General features: G+C 38.1%; 1 protein-coding gene and 1 long non-coding RNA gene across 2 annotated transcripts in view; one reads left to right on the top strand and one right to left on the bottom strand.

Annotated features, from left to right (window-relative positions):
• Positions 1-2,683: 2,683 nt before the first annotated feature.
• Positions 2,684-16,790, bottom strand: plekhn1 (pleckstrin homology domain containing, family N member 1). The gene is made up of 16 exons (XM_053642658.1): positions 16,574-16,790; positions 14,824-14,914; positions 14,571-14,732; positions 13,480-13,560; positions 12,359-12,449; positions 10,863-10,996; positions 10,071-10,223; positions 8,844-8,924; positions 8,678-8,753; positions 8,431-8,576; positions 8,174-8,329; positions 6,797-7,033; positions 5,708-5,872; positions 4,939-5,160; positions 4,730-4,790; positions 2,684-3,329 (listed from the first exon to the last, which is right to left on the bottom strand). The coding sequence occupies exons 1-16, from the start codon at positions 16,645-16,647 to the stop codon at positions 3,145-3,147; spliced, it is 2,115 nt and encodes a 704-aa protein (XP_053498633.1). The 5' UTR covers positions 16,648-16,790; the 3' UTR covers positions 2,684-3,144.
• The window catches only part of LOC128618941 (uncharacterized), a 23,161-nt gene continuing 8,753 nt past the window's right edge, over positions 10,136-24,543 (top strand). The window contains exon 1 of the long non-coding RNA XR_008387845.1: positions 10,136-11,004. This is a non-coding gene — a long non-coding RNA (uncharacterized LOC128618941). The remainder of the gene's footprint in view (positions 11,005-24,543) is intronic.

The following is a 24,543-nucleotide window of genomic DNA, read 5'->3' as shown; positions in this document are numbered from 1 at the left end:
AGTCACAAGTGGGGTATTACTGATGTATTTTATGTCATAGAATAAAACGTGAAAATATCTTGAGCTTGGGTTAACTACAGACCTTATTTTCAGGCATTTAACCAAAAACCCATTCCAAAAACCCACTGACTTTGGGACGATGGAACCGGAAGTGCTAAAATGCTAACTCGTTTCTAGGTTTTAGGACTCATTCCTGCAGCACTCTATGATTAAAGATTTTTTAAAGAGCTCTATGGCTCCAATAAATAGTCAGAATATTATCACCCCATTACTAAGTGTATAGTGGTGAGCAGATATATTGGTATAGTTTTTTTCCCCCACTTTGTGTAGACATTAATTATAACAAAATGCACATGATAGGTTTCTGAAATCCTCAAGACGTTCACTAGCTACATGTAAAAGCAAAACAAAAAAAGTTAATATCACAATATTGTAATGAAGCATGGCTTACCCTTTAGCCAAAATAGACTGAAAACCATTTTAATGACATGTTTGGTAATCTGGGACACATTTTCATTGGTTTAGGTTTTGACTTTAAAACATTATTTTTCACTTTAACTTAATCAGCCCAGAAAATAAACAGTGCTTAAACTGCCCCAATTTATCTCATGTCCCAATATACACTGCCCTACACTAATATTGGCACCCTTGGTAAATATGAGCAAAGAAGGCTGTGAAAAATTGTCTTTATTGTTTAAGCTTTTGCTCTTTTGTAAAAATTCACAAAAATGCTCTGCTCTCATGGACATCAGACAATTACAAACAAATCATTGGTTTATTAAAAAGTATAGGTGTGCAACAATTATTGGCACCCTTTAAATCAATACTTTGTGCTACCTCTCTTTGCCAAGATAACAGCTCTGAGTCTTCTCCTATAATGCCTGATGAGGTTGGAGAATACATGGCAAGGGATCTGAGACTATTCCTCCATACAGAATCTCTCCAGATCCGTCAAATTTTGAGGTCCATGCTGGTGGACTCTCCTCTTCAGTTCACCACACAGGTTATCTATGGGTTTCAAGTCAGGGGACTGGGATGGCCACAGCAGGACCTTGATTTTGTGGTCAGTAAACCATTTTTGTGCTGATTTTGATGTATGTTTTGGATTATTGTCCTGCTGGAAGATCCAACCATGGTCCATTTTCCATATTCCTACCTCTCTGTGTGTGCCGAAACCACCTCTGGTGATTATTGCCAGAAAGCTCTATTTTGTTTTCATCTGACCATAGAACCCTATCTCAGTTTGTTTTTGGATGAGAGTAGAGGCTTTTTTCTTGAATCCCTTCCAAACAACTTGCGGTGATGTAGATGACTTCGGATTGTAGTTTTGGAGACTTTCTGACCCCAAGAAGCAACTAACTTCTACAATTCTCCAGCTGTGATCCTTGGAGATTTTTTGGCCACTTGAACCATCCTTTTCACAATGCGTTGAGTCAATATAGACACACGTCCAATTCCAGGTTGATTCATCACATTTCCAGTTGACTGGAACTTCTTAATTATAGCCCTGATGGTGAAATGGACATTTTAAATGCTTTTGCTGTATTCTTATAGCCACTTCACATTTTGTGAAGCTCAACAACCTTTTGCCGCACATCACAGCTATATTCCTTGGTCTTACCCATTGTTGTGAATGACTAAGGGAACTTGGCCTACAGTTGCAATCAAAATTATTCAACCCCCATTGCCAATCAGGTTTATTGTCAAAAATTTACAGACTTTCAGGTTTTTGCAATTAACAAAATCAAACAAAAACAGTTGAAGTAGTTAAACACAACAAATGCTTCAGGTGGTTTCCCCAAATTCAACTGAAAATGCAACTTATAATTATTTGTATTATTGTGAATTTAAAAAATATATATCAAAAGGTTAAACAATAAAGGCAATTTACCAAAGGGGCCTATATTAGTAAAGGGCACTGAACCTGAATTCACCATTACAAATATTTACAGAGGGGGTCTGTGGAATGAATTTTACAGTTAAGTGTTCACAGGATGCAAAAAGTTTGAAAACCCCTGGGTCAGAGGAAATAAGTAAGTAAATACACAAGTAAGAGATTTGAATTTTAAGCACTGCACCAAATGTACACATTTAAAAAAAAAAAAAAAAAACATAGGTGACTTTTTCTTTCTTTTTTTTTAGTTCTGTGGTTTGGATTTAATCCATTCAATTCAAGTGGCAAACTGCCTAAAATATAATAACTTTTATAAGTGGTGGGTTGTGGTTTCCACCACTGTAACAAAATAAGATAATAAAATAGCTATGCACGCTCTGGCTAGGCTTCACAAACCCCACTTTGAGAACCACTGAGATAAACCACTGAGCTAAACCATGAATTTGAAAGAGACATTAAGAGAGCTGAATTCATTTTTATTTTTATTTTTAAATATAAATGTCACATCACACCAAACTGAAGGAATAAAACATTCACACATTAGTGAAAAGTCTACAGTTTCTATATGTACATATGCAAAATGTCTAAAAATAAACGTGCCTATGTCAGAGAGTTGCTGCTAATTGTAACATATGCTGGTGTTTGGTGTTGTTCCTGGAATGAATAATGAAAAGAATTTACTTCAGTATGTGACTGAACAAAATGTGTTGAGACAATATATAAATAATTAGGAATATAATAAGTAACTGTACAAAACAGTGCAAACAATATTGTAGATGCTTTATAAAAAACTATTTACATTATGTACATAGTTAGAAAACTAGAAACTTATTCAAGCTCTTTATCTTAACCAACCATTTGTAAAGGTTCGTAAACGACACAGATTAATGCTACATCTGACAAAGTTACTGGAAGAAAATATATTCTGATTTGTTCTATGATAAATTGTATTACTGAGAAAGGCTTGTTTCCTGATGAATAAAATGACTGGTCATTCTTTTTTTTTTTCTTTAAAAAAAAAAAATTATTAATTTGTACACAATGTGGATAAACAAGCTCAGCGCTCCTGTCCCTAGTCAGCCTCTGCTCATTTCCCCATTTAGTGATACTGGCCAAGCTTGGCCTCATGTAAAGCTCTGTGTGTGTGTGTGTATGTGAGAGAGAGAGAGTGTGAGAGCGAGAGTGCAGTAAGGCACAGATTAGCCAGCTATGTGCACAAGTCCAGGCGGGTGGAAGCCCATTGTTCTCTTTTATGACCATCTCGTCTGTGTTTCCATAGCGCCGAGGCCTCGAGCGCTGAAGTCAGGCTGTGTCCGGTGTGTTGAAATTCCAGGCAAGGCTTGAATCATCCCGTTACTGCCGTCAAACTCCCAAATGTTGTCATAGTCTATTTCCTGGTCATCCGGTTCCACTGGTTTAAGATAGGAGTGATCATCTGTGATGGGAAAAAATGAGGAGAATACACAAGTTAACGACAGTTCTGTCAAATATGTCAGCTATGTGAAAGCTGTTAGAAGTGTAGATAGCAAAGATCAAGCATGCATGACAGGTTACTTGGTCTCTTTAAAACCTATACAATCAGAGGCAACCTCACCCTTCAGCCTTACTGAGGAATGAGCTCTCTAAATTCTTGCATTGTAGATGTGGGAGTTAAATGTCCTGAAGAATAATCAAGACAATGAAACCAAAACCAGCAAGATGGCCTGGATAGTTTTGGAGTGGGCAAGGCATCGATTTAAGAATATTTTAGATTCTTTTAAATCAGCTGGCAGGCTGCACCCCAGATGTGAACTTGGCAAAGGATTTCAGTGGATTGAACTGAACGCTTGAATAAATACTGTAGCAGAGCTGTAAACATGAACCAGAGCGGCTTCTGTTGTGGCCAACCACATACATGTGTGAATTATGTGAATTACTTAGCTGAAGACATCTCATCAGACCAGAGACAAGCAATAGAAATATTAGTTCAGAAAGTGTTTAAATACTTTCTTTGATTTCCATTTGATTTACTCTCTCTGGTCTGATTAGCGAAATGTCCACGTGGCTTGTTTTAAAAAAAATTATGAACATTTAAAAACGATTGAAGTTTATGTTAATTCTCATTCAAAACACATGTCTCATCTGTTTAAGGTCTATGGCACTTGTCAATAGTGGTAATGCAAAGTGCCTCTATGAAAAAAAAGTCCCCTTCAAACACTGTTGACGTCATTCAGTCATGTTAGTTGCGTAACTTTTGTAAGAAGTACTTCACAATCAAGTGTAACTGAACCTTTATTTTTAAATTGTACTTAAATACCCCTGTGCCAAATACTCAATTATAGCAATCTACATCTAATGAATAGCTAATCATACAGTGTGTCCCAGCTGTGATCTTTAAATCACTCTTGCTAGTAATTCTGTCCTCTTACTCAGCTCCCCTAATGTGCCACCTGCAGTGCTGCCATCTGGACATCACTGTGCTGAGCTTTACTACACACACACACACACACACACACACACACACACACACACACACTTTCCCTGCCCTTTAAAATGCCCTGACATGCACTACCCACTCCTCATGTCCAGTCATGTCTTGCCCCTCAATATAAATATAAGCTATGAGCTGAGAAACTTGATCAATTACAATGTCGCCTGGTGTGTATGCAATTAAAAGCCACAGTTATAATTATGGCAACTGTTATAAATGAGTTAATTATCGAAATTAGGTGTCTTTATCCCATGCTTTTGTGTGTTCACAGGCACACAACCCTGAATGTCTAGTTCTGGCCATGCATATTATAGTTTTGTGATACTGTGGAAGCCAGAGGACTTTCGCATGCCATGAATTTTTACCTGGGGTGAGACTGTAGGGCAACTCCCGCATGTGTGTGGCAGCCAGGCTTGATGCCTCTCTCTGCAAAACACACCATAATACATTCATTTTACACTACTGGGTATGTCTTTTCAGCACAAGCTGTCTGCTTCTGTATGTTGTTTAATACCATGGAAAGCACTTTCTGGTGAAATATATATATATATTAGCGTATATTTTTTGGAGTTACCTGTGTGATGTGGTTGTGCTGTAGCATAGTATTAGGGTCAGGCAGCAGCTTCATTCTGGACACAGACTGTGCACGTTGCTCCATAGCCCACTGTGTGCTGCTCTCATCATGTTCCTGGTGCTGAATGCTCCTGTTCCTGCGGCCTAGAGGAGGTGTGCACAAGCGGAAGGAGGTGGGGAGGAGTGGAGGATAATGCTGTTCCATGGAAACCTGTGAGGAATGCTGTTTAACAAAGAAAAAAAGTGATATTATTAACCAGAATTTCCTCTGTACAATAGGAAGCAAAATTTCTGAAGAAATAACTATGTAGTAAGGCACGTTTTGACATTTTCAGATATTGGGACAGTTTAGTGAGTGTTCTCTCACTCATAAACTCAAAGGAACTAGAGAACCTTTAGTATGTTATAAAGAACTGTTTTTTCCAATGTGATTACTTCAAAACACCAGATTTATTATGATATGTGAAACAGATGAAACTGATATTTAAAATTATATCGGTCTATCCTAAAGCACGCTTTAAACTCGTTGCCATGGTTACATTCCGGCATAGCCAATCAGAAACAAATATCTTCTCTCAAATAACTGTCTACTGTCAGTTTGTACTTAAGTCTCATTCCCTCAGACTCCTCCATTATGCATCTGCATCAATCAATTAGTAATCAAGACTGCAAGGTCTTAGACTTGTCAAATCAGCCGTGTTCTCTGTGCACTCGGCCACAGTGAGCCCGGTGTAAAGAGAGAAAGCAATCTGATATCTTGCCCCACTTACCGACGACACCTTTGCCAAATCCTCCTCCAGAGGGTACATGCCAGGGGTAGTAGGGTCGTCATACAAGGGCGAGAGAGGTTTGCGGTGGGTCAGCAAATCCGAGTGGCGTTGTGGAATGGAGAGCTGGTACTTTATGGAGCTTTGTGGAGTGCTCCAGCTGTTCGACTGTTCAAAAACAAACCAAATATGAGCACATCTCATCATAAATCCTTGCTCACATAGAACTGTAATGTTATAAGAAAATAATCAATGAAAGAAGCTGATTATGTAACTACAACTGCATGTTCCAAATTGTTTTATTTCTCTTATACCACAGCAGTTTGACAAACATTACAGCTGTAAAATTTTATTAATGAATAGCATGTAATTTTACCCATGTATAGTTACATTTAATGTTGTGTAATATCCACAAGAAGTTACTTCCTGTTATCACTTACGTTATAGCAGATAATGAAGTCATTCCCTCACCAGCCTTTTACTGACAAAACTTACTGACTGTTACAAAGTGCTAACTGAAGACTTAAATAAATGTTAAATACCTGTCTCTTTACAGAAAGCCTCATCATATCAACAACGGTCTGTTTTTCTTTGTTACATCGCAATGCATTTTTAATTCATATCTTATTAGTTTACGATTATGTGACCATGTAAGTACCTGTGAATTGGCTGTTTCTGTAGGAATGACAACATATCTGCTGAGCCGTAAACCCAAGCCATAAACACCATCTGGCCAATTAGAATCAAGAACTCTACAGAGCTGTGGTACAAACAGCATTTCGCTGAGTTTTTTTGTGATTGTTGCGGCTTGATTTTGATCAAGTTCGAAGCACGTGAATCAGAGGGGGATTTTGGCTGAATGCACGTTCTGATGATGTCATATAACGCGTCTTGACCCAAATCTGTGGAAAATCTGCTGTAATTTAGAAAAATTACAATACTCCTCTGAATATTGTGGAGTTTGATTCTTGCATTAATTTCTGTGATCCTGAAATCGCAAAATCCTGGAGGGACTGGTTAAAGCAATATATTTAAAATAAGGTTTGGAATACCCTTATCACAACAGCATGCAAGATATGAAGTTTGGGTTACCTTTATAAGTGGGGCCTTCGTGACGTGCTGTGCGGTAGCATTGTGGTGAACTGCGCTGTATGGAGAGCTGTAAATGGGAGACATGGGCTCCTCAGATGACAAGTAGGAAGTGCGCTGAGGGGAGGAGTAGCGCAGGGGCAATGGTGCAGGCCTGGTTTGAGATGACATGCTGTTGCTCCTGCTGCCCAGTCTCACCGAATACTGCGTATCAACAGATGTGGGTCTGCTGGAGATGTACTGTAAACACACACGAAAAGGAAGACAAGCTGCTTAGTAATACTACATATGGACAAGAAAACAGACATAAGCCTGTTGGATCTGTAACATCAAGGAGAGCTAAGAATGCAAATTATTCACACAGCTGGGAAGAGAGATATACTGTATAATCAGTGAATATGTTCTGATATCGTCCCCCTCAGCAGAGCTCACTTTGGGCATACTGCCCTGTCAGTTGTAAATTAATTAGACTCCTTGCTTCTGATTCGACTGCTGGGAGGGAGATAGAGTATCCTGGCACTAACTTCATGCGATACCGTGGTACGACTTCAAAGCCGATCACCATTCAGGTCATCTGCTGAGATATGTTATGCTGTGTGGGTGAATCCTGCCATGGAATGTTTCTAATAACAGAAAACATCTGAGAGCGCTCATGGGATGATTTTCCAGTTCACCCCCCCCCCTTCAAGGCAGCATTAGATGACGCCGCAGGGTGAAGTGCTCAGCAAAACAACTGCAGATCAATCTGGTTTTTGGCTACAAGCAACAGAGGCTTTTACATGGTAACAGAAGTAGCATGGGTTGGACGCTAAGTTAATAATTGATAGTGCCAAGACCACAGAAGTATTCCAGTGCATGACTGGAAACTGCTCCTCCAAAATAAACACTCGAAAGTAAGTCAGGTCAGATAACTTACAGTAAGTGCGGTCCACCCTTAACACTCCTTTTCCTAAGTTGCCCCCTAAGTATAACAATGGATGTCTTCTGTGTTGTATTGACAGTAGTTATTGTCTTTGGGCAAAACTTGACGTTTTGCTTATACCCATGATGCTTGGTGGACTTATCAGAAATGTAGAAAAGATCACAAATCGAAGCTTTTTGTTTACATTTTTATGTGTAGTCTTGAGAAATGACATACAAGTAAGAACTTCATTCTACTTTGTGTGCACTTGACAATAAAGAGCTTTGATTTTTGATCTTTTTTCTAAATTTCTGATAAGTCCACCAAGCATCTTTATCAGCAAAACCTCAAGTTATGACGAGCTCAACTGATCTATAAAGTGACAGCTTGACAACAGTTCACCTAACGGTACTGTCAGACTTATAATAATACTCAGCAGCTGTACAAACACCATAATAGGAGCTGGGATGTTCACTTACACAGAGAGGCTCGGTATAACCAGGGGAAAGGGGGTTGTCATTGCGGTGGGGCAGCTGGAGCTCACAAGATCTGCGTTCACTGTGCAGTTTCTGCATTGCGATTTCTTCAGCACCGCCTCGGTTACTGCCGCTCCATCTCACATTTAGCTCAGGAGCCTAGAGAGACAGGAAGAAAGTGTGAATACCTAGCTTATAATACAACCTATTGGGAAACTTGCTTGAACTACTAACATTCTGAGAGTCTGTAGTGCACTTACCTCTCTCTGAGTCGGCGTATAGATGATGTCGTAGACGGGCGGAGGAGGGCTAAGGACTGGGACATCTGCTGCTTTGAAGTGTTGCATCCAGTCACGGAACTCGCTCGTGTTCGGACATGACACGACGATGGGGTTAATCAGTTTCCCTGTCCAAGACAAGAAGAGTGATTAGCGTTGGATAGAAAAGATTTTGCAGGATGCAGTGTTGAGCAATAAAACAACGGAAATGGGATGATCATTAACTTACCTTCGATCATAAATGTGTTTGGCTTGATGTCTTGGCATGGGGTGGTAACAGTAAGCATGTTGAGAGGAAGTTTTCCCTGTAAGCACAAAGCACAGAATGTGGTTTTAGCTCAGTCAAACTCCTTTTGGACAAACAACAAAGTATAACAACTGAGTGCTTGTTTTACCTTGTAGAACAAGCCATCACTCTCCTCAGACAGTATAATAAGATTGCTAGGATACATCACCAACAGTCTGTCATACTGCTCCTGTGGGAATAAGTTATGTTGTGGTCAGCATTGTGCTTTGTGCAGATTATAGAGATATGTGAAGTGCTTGGGACGTGTAGCATTAGTTTGCTTTTGAATCACAAATATGAGAACATGAGAGTCCTACATGCTCCATCTATGGCATTTGGCAGACACCCTTATCCAGAGCGACTTACACTTATTTAATTTATACATCTGAGAGGTTGAGGGTTAAGGGCTTTGCTCAAGGGCCCAACAGTGGTGTTTGAACTCATGACCTTCTGATCAGTAGCCCAACATCTTAACCACTGAGCTACCACTGCCCCTCTACAGATATAATATTATCTACATATATTGTATTTTTCCCCCTCGTGGGAACCATGTGTCCAAATGCCTCCCCTACCAGGAGATGGTGATAGCAGAGCTCTTGCTCTGACAGCGGTTGTCTTATGCTCTGAAAAGGGTGTGTCAGGCAAGCAGCTGTAGGGTGAGTCAAGTCCACGCACGAGCAAAGCAACTGGTTCACACACCCAGCTTACACAAAGGGACACAGGTCTACATGCTACTCTTTAAAAAAAAGACAACCTGTCTGAATTCTCACCTTTCCTGTGGGAAAATGTATTTCAATGCACTGCGACTTATCACTCTGCAGGTCTACAGTGAATGCAAATCTGCTGGCAGTCAAATTTCAAAGCAGCTAACAAATAAGAGGCCAAACGTTTTAGATCCTGAGGGTAATTTGAGCTTGTCAAAAGAGTGACTAAGATCATATCAGATGCTGCCCTTAGTGAACCAGCCAGGCAGCAACCAGCACTGACGGAGAGTTGATGTAATCTTCAGTTGCGCAAAGTTTTTCATAAAGGGGGGCTTCTTAGTAGCACCTTTGTTGTCTGTATGTGTAGACAACATCTGACATCAAATCAGTACACCTTTTCACAAAGCACTTTCACCCATGAAAACTTAAACAACTGGAGATTCTAACAACAATGTCTACTAAGGATATTGCACTGTTACGGATGGATTATAGATTATATCTGTAACAACGTACACATACTCAGTAGTTACATTATAGCTGCCTGTATAGTTTATGTATAATTACAAATCTATTCAAAACGAAGTAGGACTGAATTGTTTTAAAAAAATGTTAGCATGAAAATGTTGCCTTACTTGACAAGGTAAATGCTGTAGCCTCACTTTAGTGACATAGGTGATTGGACCTAGACTTTCCCGCTGAGAACCCTCCCATTCATAGATCGGCTCTTTACTGATGGAGTTCCTCAGCTCTTCTTTCCCCTCTGTGGACTGCTCTGTGTTGTGGACCTTATGAAAGTACATGAGAGAAAATGAGAAATGTGCATTATTGCTTTACATTCCTAGAAATAAATGTACCAAACTATACGATTCTTGGTACTTGCAGTGGTGAACCTGTTTTGTACCTTTTATAGTGTGTATATTTTCAACCATTAAAAATAATTTATCATACATAAAACCACTCCTCTAAAAGCTAATTAAAGGTACACAACATGATGGTACCACACCTGCGACAATGAAGGCTACAGTTTGATGCATTTATTTCTGAGAGTGTAACATACCTTACTGTAATTGCAAGCCATTTTTATAGACACAGATCGGGAAGGATTTCACTTATAGTTCCAATGTTTTAAACATTATAGACTGAATTTGTTTTTATTTAAGGCTTGTCATTGAGAATCTGTTTTGTTTAGTGAAGTCACCTATTGCGACAGAGGTACATGTCAGCACTGGTAGAAATGTCATTCCTTTTCTATGATACTGTTACTGTGGTTAACCTTAATCTCAGCCACAGTCCCAGCCACACCCCTGCACAATCCTCATGAGAATACAATAACACTGATCTAAATAACTCAAACCTGGCTTTACTGCACACCCGTTGCTGTTAAGATCATTATCTTTTTTCCTTTTTCTTTGATAGCTGCATACCTTAACTCTGCTGTAAGTGTCTGGTATAATCGCAGTGCCCCCATTGATCTCTATGTGTTCCTTTAGGAGACCGAACCAGTTGTCCATATCCTCCTGGTTGGAGCAGTAGACGATGATGGGGTTTAAGCTGACACCTAAAGAGGTAAAAATAAATAAATAAATAAATAAAAACAACATAGGTTCATGCGTCTGTTCAAAAGGACATGAAACAGACAAACAACTCGACATACCAGTAACTGTCAATAACAGGTTGTTAAATATATCCATAGGTCTTTATTATTCACTAAAAAATAATAAAAAAAAACCTGTCTGGATCTGATTTATATTTATAACATGTCTTTTTATGACCACTAGCCTGCTTGAACATACCTCATGTGCTAAGTAAAACAGACACACCTACAGCACACTTTAAGAATGTGCCAGAGCTGGAGTCTGACTCCGTTATCAGCTCCACATACCAACACATATCAGCATAGATATCAGACTCCTACACCAGCTCTGCTTTGTCATTTCCAGTGATGGTTTAGCTTTAGTCAGGGTGTGCTTTATGGGTTGCTTTTTGTTTATAGTTTGGGATGAAAACTGGCCTCAGTTAAATATTCCCACACTGATGAGAGGACAGTGAAAGTCAATACTGTGTGAGGCTGATTGTAAATACTTGCTAGGCTGACCCCCATTGACCCAAAACACAGAGCATATGAAAAGGTCAGAGCTTTCTAGTTTGGGATCTGTAGCATAGCAGTGATCTCTCTGATAAGAAATCTGGAGTAGTGAGTCATTTTAGGAGATTTTATGAGGATTTTAATACTTTTTTACTGTGTCATACCAGGATGTTTAATCATCTGGTCAAAGGAAATATTTTTTGCTTCTAAGGGATATTTAAGCACGTCCAGTGTTTTATTTGACTCATATCCTGGTCACGTTCACTCACACTTTGAGGTCCTGGTGTGACTTTTGTTTATAGACTCACAAGCCAGTAAAAGGGAATTTATCCACAAACCATCTAACTAGACTGGTGAACCACTTCCAATCGAAAACATGTGAGACACAAAACAGGCAAACATCAGTGCAGAAGTGAAACCTGCCCACAGGAATGTGGAATACTTTAGCTGTGATGTGAACGATGTGGGCGAGAACCAGCGGAAGCGCTCTTTTAGTACAACAGCTGAGAGAGCTTATGTACACCTGTCGTATAACAAGGGGAGCCTTGAAGGACAATTTCACCCTGTCCTGACTACTAGCAAATGGACAGCCCTCTTGTTTCTCTGAGGTCTATAAAGAGGGCAAGAGGGTCATAACACTTATGAATCACTGGAATGTTAGAAATTGGGAAGTGGCTGCAGATGTATATAGTGTAAGGCTAAGCCTTTATGATTCACAGCTTTGTGTTGGAAGGAATAAAAGGTTTTTGTGCCATGCTCCCACACCCACCAGTAGCACCTTTCAAAATAATCTCCTTTAAAACACGTGTCTAGTATAGAAAAAAGTGTACTAACCATTTATTTGGAAGGCAAACTCCTGTGGATCTCCATAGCTAGTCATGTTGTGCACCTTGCAAATCGTGAGCTCCTTTAATGGAAGAGTCCCCTATAATAAAGCCAAGAAGAAACTATCAGTGTACAGTTATTGTCATTGTGACTTTTTGTTGTATAGGAGTGTTGCAGAGTGCTGTTATAGGAAAATAATCCCCCAAAATACCACAGAAATGTGACAATTTGTCAGCACGTTGTACATTTAATCTGTTTTATAGTTATATTTATTGTTGTGGAACGTCCACGATACAAAATAGTCCATGTTATACGTTGCGTAATACCCTCACCAGCCTCCCCTTTTCGCTTTCTTGAAGTTAATAAGACACAAAAATGCACTCGGTCGTGGTATGGAGGAGGAAAAAACCGCAAAGCGCAAAGACTTCCATGTGTTGTTACAGATGTACATCTGATTGTTCCTGAAGATGCCTCCCAAAAACACTAAATAAACAATCAATCAATAGCTCTGTACCAGTGTTATTCAGATTGGGAAGATTTATCCCTAATTATGTAATAAAATATTTCTGTGGACATGGATTCAGTGAGTATTCTCAAAAATGAGAAAATACGATATCAGTGAATGCACACAATTTTTAATCTGTTTATGTGGAGCATCTGCCATACAAGTTCCTGTGTAAACACTATAAACCTTGCAGTTGGAACTAATGTCAGTGCCATGCCGTTATATCTAATCAATCAACACCTTTTGACTAATTAGAACTGAGTATTCAACCACGTTAGCATTGCTTCTGGATATTCAATATTGCTTTCTCCCTCTGGGGAGAGAGAGATGCATTCATTACAGCAGTGCTTGGTTATGAGACATGGTCGTAAACACAGACATAATAAAAGGAAATGATTAATTTTAATTTCTGGTGTACTCACAGTTTACTCACAGGCATATTATCTCAGTTGAAGGCTAACAGTTTACATTGAGATTATATAATACATTGTCATGTGTTTTTTAAGGACGTGACCACACAATAGAAGGAGGAAGTTATGGAAGCATTATAACCCTTTAAAAAGTATAGAATATTCTAACGAGCTAGAAGATCACTGTTTTTCTATGGACAAGAGGTTGTTCTGACCTGGTAGGTGAGTCCGGTGGTGTTATTCGAGACGAAATGAAGGTGTGTTTGGAACAGGTCCAGGTAGCAATCATGTACATCCTGTAACAAATGACACATAATCTTTTGGTTATTTACACAACCGAAAAGAAGGCTCTATAGCAGTGTTGTTCAATCTGAGTTGAAAAGGGTTTTTCCTAATTTTGTAATAAAACATTTTTATGGATATGGATTACATGACTCTCAAATATCATAGCACCCGCAGATCTTATAGAGAAAACAGAATTTAAGAAGCTCTTCAAAACCACTAAAGGAAACCGTATACATTGTAATGCTTGTTAGACATGACTCTGGTTAGCTAGCCTGCTGTCAGCTGATATTTTATTGATTGTTGAACAATGTAATGTAAAGTATGTGTCAATGTGAATAACTCTGCCTGAACGGAGTGTTCTGCTTGTTACAGTAACATAAGCACTGGTACATTTTCAAAAAGGCCCTGACAGCGATTTACTTTAGCCAAGTCATTTCCTTTCAACTGATAGCCCACAATCATATTTATAATCATACAGTGCCAGCTTCTTGTTTTCTTTCTGCCTCATTACTGATTGTTTACCAATTGCAAAATTTTCCAGTATGACCCCATCCTGACTTGTTTTGTTCTTTGGGATTTTCCTCTTCCTTTAGTACATCAAGCTTCCTTTAGTACATCAAGCAGATAGATGTTGCTACACTTCAGTGCTCTATCAGTAGCCTGATCATAACCTGTGTGCCTGGAGGCAGCTCTGGAACACTGACATGTTTCAAAAGCGTGCACGTTCAGACAGGTACAATGCCCTGCGATGAGATACATCAATTAATCTTCACTAATATGCAACACGACAGGCAACATAATTCACACAGCTGTGAGAGCGAGAGACATCCTGTACTCGCCACTTGCCTGTTGCACAGGGATCATGTTGGATGAGTAAATGGATGAACAATAATGTCAACTGCTGGAGCATCGTAATGAGCTTTTAACAGTGATGACTGTCATGGATGTATGCATTTGTATTCCTGCCTAGAGATTGATATGTGTAACAGCTTGTTGTGTGAGGGGAGGAGTTATGTTCTACCTGACAGTGCAGGAAGCGAAAGCGCACTTTGGAGCTGTGGATCAACCTGCCATAGTTTTTTACATTGATGCTGCTCTTCTTCCAGCCGCTGGCCGGGTCATAGGGAAACGGTGGGTCCCATTTGATGTTTTCTATGGCCTCAAGATCTTTAGGTGACATTTCCTGTAAGCACAAGCATTCCACAGTTCAGCATGCATGAATATAGAGTACTTGAAAAAGCAAAAAAGTCACAAGAATGCAAGAAATTACTCGCCTTTCTTGGGGTGACTGTGCAGAGAATGTTGATGATGCTGTTGGACTTCTCCTGCCCCTCCTGCGGATTTTTTTTCCGGAACAGTCTGCTGCTGCTCGGAAGACACAAGACAGAGTTTAGTCATGTGTTTGTTCAAGAACCACTCATGAAAAAAGTGATTAATTTTAAGTCCTGGTAACCCAGATGTAATCCAATAACTCATTGCTGCATCATTTGACTCGGTCAAGTCTGTCCATTGGTCATTTCCACACAAAAGATTTTACATTTACCATTGTTGCAGCCTTTCTGGAGCTCCTATAGCTTGTACTGGTCAACATTATATACGTCCCACTCCATACACCATTTACTCGGACAGAACAATAGGGCTTATGTTTCAAGACACAAGGCATAGATATAGAAAAAACGGTTCATATGTCATCCTTTGTCACCCATGACCCCCATTTGTAGCCATTAGTGTCCGATCACTATGATGTCGTCTTTCCTGCAGGTTCGTGAGAGAGGAAGTCAGTCTGGAGCTCCGTTTTTTTGAATGCGATTAGCATAACAACAATAGGATCATTCATGCTCTAAGAGATTGGACGTACCACTGGTATTCCATGGTGAACACGTTTGGCATCCAGACAATTTAAACTAGGACAGGTATTGGCAAAAAAAAAATGCAAATGCAAGGCAAAACAGAGTAATCTAAGGTATTACAGTAGCTTTCATTGCTCAGGTGTTAGTGAAAAAGAGCGATCCTGCTCCGTATCAGACAGGAAATGGGAACACGCTCATCTTTGTTCTTGATCAACTGATAGTTCACCTGTTGAAGTGTGTTTGTGAGTGAGTACAGTTGAAAGGGAGAACAGCAATGAAGAGCTGTTTTGATTTAAAAGTGTATAATCAGCTAGTAGATCAGTTTCAGAGCCTGAAAACTTGATAAGCTTACCCGTCTCTAGTTTTAGTGTGACATGACCGGGCCTGCCACAGTGGGCACTGAACTGTGTGCAGTAAAATACACAATGGGTCTTTATGGCTTCTTGATCTTGAATGGTGCACAGTATAGGATACTGTATAAAACTACAAAGCCTCAAAACAGCAAGTCCATACTTCCATTCACATAAAGGATATTTTTTTACCATACTTAGTTTCAGTGTCATTACTGAATAATAGATAGTATTTACTGAACTGAACTACTACGCTTTAAGATGAATAACTGAATATAAAACCAAGAGTTTTGGGAAGAGTTTGAGCTCATATATTTTCTTACGACTCAGTGGTTCAAGTCAAATTCATGCAAATTTCTTAGGAGATCAGGTTGATCTAAGCTTACACCATGTACCAAAAACACACTCTGGGCAATTCGGGCAACTCTGAAAGCTCAGCTGGAAACAGAAGAGTAACTGTATCACAGCCTTGAACTCTATCAGCGCCTACGAGAGTCAGCGTGCATGTGAACTGTGATCCTATCACCGAGCTGATGAGAATTACATACACTTGATATTATGCAGAAGAGAACTAATCACTAAGGGAATGTTGACACAAAAGTACCCTGCCACTTTATATGGGAAATCTTATCATCTGTGATCACGTACTACAATAAACAACCTCAAGTCAATCATTGTCAGTCAGAGCTTCTTAGGTATCTTACTATCTACTTATTATTTAAATATTATCCAGGTATGATAGTCAAAGTAACCCATTAACTTTGGACTGACTGATAGCATTTATATACATCTTTGTAATAGAGCAGAAGTACAGTGTTCATTACCTGTTCCGCCGTATGAAACTCTTGCTGGAGAACCTGAAATTGTGCTGAGGAACGCATGACATGCTACTCCCCATGCTGATCCGTGGCGTATGTAAGTCTTCCCAATAAGTGAATCTCTTTCTTCTGGGTCGAGCGTGTAAAATTCCCTTCTGTGTAATCCAAGCTGCGTGGAGTGAGTGTGTTCACCAGAGAGGTGAGGCATCTACTGACTGAGAGCCCACAGGGAGAGGAGTGTATAGAGAGTGTATGAGTGGGAGGGGACAGACTGAGGTGTGTGTAAAAGTGTGTGGGTGGGTGGGAGGAGGAGGAGACTCAGGAAGGGGGCAGTGTAGAGGAGTTCACACTTGCTTGGGATCCCTACAGTAAATCAAGGCTCATAACAAAGACAGAAGTGTCTCTTTTCACACCTATCAGGGGACAAATGGCACTCATTTCAATGTTTTGAAGACCATCATGAAAGATTGTGAAGGTCTGAACGGAGCCTGATGGCGTCAATCAAGACGCAGGCATGTCTGAACATGACTGTAGAGTTTACAATAACTAATGCCAGGGGAAGCTACTATTTTTACATATGTGGACCGTTAAAATGTGTGTGTGTATATATATATATATATAATTTATTTAGTTAATTAATAGGAATATGAACTCTTGTTTTTTTTCCCCCTGATTATTATTATTTTTTTTTTACTTCTTCATTAGCTGTACACGTGTTAAGATGTTAAGAGCACTTTTCATAATCAGGGCAAGGAACATATTTTATGTAATTTCTTTCAAATCATTTTGAAGATCAAAATAAAAAAATTCCACACACATGTATTTTCTATATACTAACTTGCCTATGTCAGTACATACAGTATACCTTCCTTAAATGTGTGTGTGTGTGTGTGTGTGTGTGTGTGTGTGTGTGTGTATGATATAATGAATACTCCCATAATTATTAATGCTACTAAAATTAAAGTTTCATTAAAAAAAAATATTTTGACAGTTGTATGCTGCCACAACATAAATGTCTCACTGACATTCCACAACAATAACTGTAACTAGAATAGATAACATTTAAATGTTGCTCATGAATAAATAATAAATTGTAATCACTGACAAACTCACTTTAATATGAGGAATAAAACATGCAAAGACATGCTGTTAGCATTAGTAATGATATCACACCATGCTGTCGTTGATTATTTTACTATAACAGCATGCCCAAAAATGTTTTATGTCTTACTATCTTGACAATAAACTAAAAGTGAAGTATGTAAAATGCTATTTATAAAGATGGTAATATGGACTTTGTTTTGCATTAAATCACCAGATCGGTTGACTATGTAAACATATTTAAATTTCGCCTAAACCAATGTAAATAAATGTGACGACTGTATGTGTAAAGATGTCCGTCACGTGTGCCTGCTCAGTCAACACTACTCACTTATTTACTTTTTTCATGTAATGGTTTTTGACTGTTTATGTCCATAAAACAGTGTCATACAGTGTTCATAATCGTGACATCTCTGAACGGTTGGTGCCCCTGTTTAAGGAAGGTGGTGCTGTGTATTTGCTCAGTCTTATTTGCTTAAACGAAGCATTGTTGGTTCTAAAGCCTGTGTGTTTGCTTATATGAGAGATATCATCTAAACAAATTATAGTCCAAATCAGCCCGCATGCTGTCAGTTAGATAGAGTACTGTGCAATCAGATCCCTATGTGTTTGTGTTTCTGGAATCTATCTCTTTAAAGTACTGACATCTTCACAAGCTGGTTAAGAACCCCTTACAAGACAGTCTCTTTGATCAGATCCTTGAGTGTTGTTCAAAAATACACATTACACTTTGACGGTTGATTTGAATGTTTATTGATAATATTCCCGTTATTGTACGATGCGGGTGATAGTTGTGTCTTACAGATATTGCATGTACAAATATGCCAGGTAAAACAGATTATAAACATGATGAAAGTGTCCTTCACAGCATCCATGTTCATGTTTCAGATAAATAAATTCACAGCACTTAGAAAACAGCATTAATCCTGTCCCATCTCACTATCTTGAAATATAATGCTTAAAATACTTCAGAAACCATATTACTTTTGGATTATGCACGAGTCCATTTAGCGTCTCATGTCTGAAGCATTCATTTCCACGATTCTAGGTTTTGAATTTTTAAGTGTTCAACGTTCACTCAACTGTTAACTTGAACACACTCACCCCTATGAAACATTTGGAATATTTCAAAAGTCACATGAGAAATTTGTATCGTCGGATTTCTCTGAAGAGGAAAATTCATTTCCATCATTCTTCTCATCGTTATACTGTGATACTTACTAATGACGTCACATTGAACATACAACCTAATTAAACAAATTATAGATATAAATGTAAAATAGATTATTAGAATGTTTCCAATGTCTTCGTGCTGTTAGCCACATATAGGGTAGCACATATATATGCTAAAAACCCAAGGCTGTTACTTATTCAATAGCAAAATGCAGCAATTGTCAGCAAACAAACCCTGTAAAAATGGTGAAATGCATGTTTTCTTAGATTAAAGGGTTAAAATCATGGATTCACCACATTAACATGGTTTATTTAGTCTATGAACCAGATAACTTATATGATAGATTACCGAGGGTGGCAGTTTTAAGCATGTCCTTTTTGTAATATCTTCATCTCATTACAAACCTCAAGCCTCAAAGCTACCGTAAGCGAATGTATACAGTTGTTTTGTGGGTGGTGGGTGATCAAAACCAGCTGAACAAGGATATGCAAGTGTAGCATATCTCAACACTCCGTTTAGACATAACTGTCTTCATCATGTCCATGCCTGAAAACACTGATAAAGTCATAGAGAAAACACAAAAAGAAAAAAAGTATTTTTTGTGATTCAATTTTTTTTATACATTCTAAGACTTAATGAGAAAGATGATTACTGACAGTCGTCACATATCCATGCGGATATATATGTCATAGCTCAGAGCTGTAATGGAAAATTAGCTCACACACTCACCTGCCATCAGCATAGATACGTACTTAAGACTGAGAGGTGAGTCATGCAGCACTCACTCAGGAATCTCAGTAAATTGGGAGCTAGTCAGAAATAGTCCTGACACTGGCTGGGAAATTTTCCCAGTGTAGTTTCTGGATGATTTTTTGGAAGTTGCAGAGTTTCGGCTTACTCCACGTTGGAGTTTACCCAAGATCTCATCAGTAAGGTCTCACTGACATCAACAAAACAAGGAAATGAATTTTACAAGTTCTGAAACAGGAAATACTGATTAGACAAAAAGCTGCTGACAAAGCAAGTAAATGCTTAAAATCAATATATAATGATTGGGGTTCCCCCCAAACGGACCCTTTTAGAAGTGTTATCATAATAAGATTGTGAGGCCATTGATAAGTCTACCATAGGTGCTAAGTACTGGGTGAGTTAGAACATTATTTACTGTGTGTAATGGTGTGTAAACTGCTCACACATCCTGTCTGATGCTAATTTATTTAATTATTGAGCTTTGAGTCGTTTATCATCTGACTTAATCATCATTAAAAGAAATCTAACTCTCAATAGAACTTTGGGCAGTGGTAAGATTTATTCTCAGTATTTTCACAGAAAGCTTTAGACTAAAAAATAGTCAGTTTATTCAGGAGAAATTCTTCTATTAATTATTTTCTTTTAGTATATGATTTAAATCTGGATTATACTGACTCAGAATCGTGTTTTATTAGCCAAGTACACTAGCCTATACAGGGATTTAGACTCGGTTGTTCTTAGCTCTTGTTGTGCTTATAGACATTACACATTGCAAAAAGATATGGACAACACCAGTATAAAAGACATTTGCTATGAGCTGAGGTGGATTCAAAACTAAGTAAAACAAAGAAAAGAAAAGAATACTGCAAAGAGGAGAATGTTGCACAAGTAAATACCCCATACACAATGACCTACATAGTGGTGTCAGTGACACATTCGTCATGTTTGTTATGCAATCAAGTGTTCACAATTCTAATGTGGAAAGAAGCTTTCCTGATGTCTGGGTGCTAGGGGTCACTGATTTTTTTTCCTTCCAAAAAGAATATAGTCTGGATATAAAAAAGTCTACCCATCCCTGTTAAAATTGCAGGTTTTGTGATGTTAAAAAAATGAAACCAAGATAAATAATAATTGTTTTTATCTATAATCTGCAAAGACCTTACAAAGCATGTAGAGGATGTTATTGTGGAAAGATATTGATCAGGAGACGGGTATAAAACAAACTATAAAAGAATTTCCAAAACATTAGCTGGAACACTGTTAAGGTCATCGACAAGTGAAGAAAATGTGGCACCACAGTGACATCATCTAGAACAGGACGTCCTTCCAAAATTGACAAAAGAACAAAAAGAACATTTATCAGGTAGGGGGGCTAGATGCCCACCTAAATCACCCAAAACCAGATAGCAAAATGTTTTATTGTCTGATGACACCAAGCTAGAACTTTTTGGACATAATTCAGAAAGATACATTTGGCACAAAAACAAGACAGTTTATCACACAAAGACGACCATACCTACAGTGAATCATGCTGGTGTCAGCATCATGCTATAGGGCTGTTTCTCTTTAGCTGGAACTGGGGATGTAGTCAAGATAGAGGGAATCATAGATAGCAGTCTATTTTGGCACAAAACCTGCAGGCCTCTGTTAGACAGATGAAGACCAAGAAAAGCACATTAACAGCCCAAAGCACAAATCCAAGTCAACAAAGGAATGGCTTCAGAAGAATATGGGCAATGTTTTAAAATGGCTTAGTCAGAGCCCAGATCTAAATCCTCTCAAAAACCTGTGGAATGAAAGGTGTTTTAACAGACTATTAGTTAAGGAGTATGCGCACACGTGCAAGGTTATTGTAAGTTTTTTCTTTTTCTTTTTTTGCCCCCCTTGATTTTCACTTGAAGATAGAAAAAAGATCTGACATGATTTATCTTAAATTAATGTATTAATGTCAGGGTAAAACCACAGGTTTTTCAGGAGTGTGTAGACTTTATATCCATTATATAATAAAATATTGTGCATAGGTTTATATGCATTCTTTTATGTTTAATCAGAGGCGAGAGTGAAAGTAACAGAAGGAATTATGAACTCCAGCCAAATTCATCAACTGTTCGAGCTCCCCCATAAAACGTTATGAATGTGCTTCCTGCATGTGAACTGAATGTTTGTTTTTGAATGAACGGAGTTTCCCATGAAACACCCAAAAGCAATGAATCTAACTGTTCGCATTCCTGTAACAGAATGTATTAAGGTAACACTTTCTATGAAGGCTTTATAGCAACCTTTATTATGTTTTACGAATTCTTATACCACAGCATGGCTGGATTCTCGAAATCTCGCAGTAGTTCTGGCAGTAACATAAATGACAGGTTTATATTAATGTGCTTGTTCTGATACATTATCGTTCCTGTAGTAACAGTTCGTGTATGTTTGATGATCAACATAATCTAACCCTTATAATAAATAAAAAAATTTTAAGTGCTGTTGTTTAACAAAGAAAAATGTATGCTTTTTCTAATGTATACTTTGAAGTTTCTGTTAGGAGACGTATACTTAACATTTATGGAAGGAGTCTCCAGTGTCAGCACTTCAATAAGTTTTCCAAAATGGGAGAGGAATTTGTGCTTTCCAGGGTTTCAGTAACATGACAAGCTGCTCTGTTTTCTTTCAAGAGAATAAAAAAAGAGGCTGATAACGGAACAATTGTTTATAGATGCTATAACATAAGAAATAGCAGGAACTAACTTGTACCACATAAGTTCCATAATATTAAATATAACTATAAACAGTTAAAAAAGCACAACATTTGGTTTATTGATAAATTAGCAGTTGTAACGATTGCGAATTTGCTGTGGTATAAGCATATCACATCCTGGTGTGAATAGGTTTCAGTTTACTTAGAACTTGCAAATACAATTTATAAGTTATTTTAATTAGGTTGTAATATGATAGTATATGAAGTATATACTTTATGGTACTTGTTTAAAAAAAAAAATCAGAGCAGGTCTCATTGGTTCGGTTTGTTAGGTAATCCTATTGGTGATTATTGTGTGTTATGAACAGTACTTACAATGCATTGTGTTAATTTATAATGCATTTTAACCAATGCTATAAAGTGTAACGCACTTATGCATTATAAATACTTTATAACATACTATGAATGCATTCATAAGTCATTATACATATGGCCTTTATAGAAAGTGTTCATTTGCTGCCCTTTTTTTTGGGGGGGGCTTTCATTTTGCAGAAAATATCGGTGTATTTGCCTTTTGGCATATTCATAAATATTTCACAGTGAGTACCCAGCCTAGACACATTCACACACATGCACACACACGCACACTGATGGAATGATCAGTGTTGGAAGTAGTGTGGTGATCAATAGACTCGTGTGGTATTCCCCTCAGTGTTATTCCAGACTCAGCGGAGATAGCCAGGGTGCTAACTTCACACCTTTGCCTCTTTTAGTGGCACACATGGGACAGAACTCTTGCATTAGGTGTGTGGGAAAGAACCTTTGGTGCCAAAGTTCTCACGCCACCAAAAAAAAAAACCCCACGCACACAAGGCATACACCTTATAAGGGCTTTCTTTCAAGAGAAACTCAAACGGGTGTCAATGATTAATTCCATTTCGTTAGTTGATTTAATTAGACAAAAATGATCACTAACAATCAATCAAGGATATATCAATTATGCAAGTTTACTGTGTCTAAACGAAGACATTATTATCAAAGTTAAAAAAAAAATGACGTGTAAAAAGAAATGCATTGCTAAAACAGGTTGAGGTCATGAAGTATGTACTATTTACTAGAAGTCGTTTAGATTTTGCGTGAGATGCGAGAGGTGATGAAATTGTGTTTCATTGACCAAAAGACTTTCCCTTTTCCAGATAAATGCTCCAGCAAAAGCTTCCCCATTTCCACAGAAATGTGGCCTGTGTCATAACATGAGAGGAAGTGCGATAGTAACGAAGACGGAGGATGAGATTCTATTATGAAAATAAGACATCAAAACTACAACTGTTTCAAAACACCCACAGCCTGTATAAACTAGTACACCATTTTTCCGTCTACATGTGATTAACCGAAACTCTCAGTTTAGCCGTTGCTGTGTCATAGACGGAGATATGATACAACGGATACATGCACGTTCAAAAACCACTACTCTTACTAACAACAAGGTATTTTTGGTTATTTTTTATTTTCGCTTTGTGAAATAGGATTTCCTGGTAGAGAAACTAACATAGAAGAAGGAAAATATCTTCTACTTTTACAGGTGGTGTGCAACATCAGTTTTGCTACTTGGTATTAGTATAAGATAGACAGGGTGTCCCAAAAGTCTCCATATATATTGGAAATTAACACTTTTTAGCTTAAGGTCTTCCAAAATTTTTCATACTTTGCTTATACACACACACACACACACACACACACACACACACACATATATATATATATATATATATATATATATATATATATATATTTTTTCAGATAGCCTTTAAGAATGGCTTTGACAAAAGAACCTACTGAAATGATTCTCATGATTATCTGGAAGCTGTCACAAGGTTGCGATGGACATACAATTACATACATAACACCAAATATGTTAACATGAGTTCATCATGAGTGGGAGAGATGACTTCATGTGTTGACAAAGAAATGGCAGTCATATAGATGATGTTTTGTAAATAAAGTTACATTTTGCTAAAAAGTGTTAATTTCTCATATATATGGAGACTTTTGGGACACCCTGTAGTATAGCGTAGTACCTAATTCCAAACAATTTTATATACATTTCTCAAACGAGTGTCACACTGTGCCAGTGCCTCTATCTGTATCTGTTTAGTGCTCCAGATATACATATTTGTATCTGTATTTGGAGTTTAACCCAAAGTGGGCCTGTCCTAAATTGGAATTTTGGAAAAATTCATGTGAAAACACTGGACAAAT

Source organism: Ictalurus furcatus, chromosome 15 (assembly GCF_023375685.1).
Source record: "Ictalurus furcatus strain D&B chromosome 15, Billie_1.0, whole genome shotgun sequence".
NCBI lineage: Eukaryota > Metazoa > Chordata > Actinopteri > Siluriformes > Ictaluridae > Ictalurus > Ictalurus furcatus.
The sequence above is the reverse complement of the archived record's forward strand: the minus strand, read 5'-3'. Positions and strand labels throughout refer to the sequence as shown.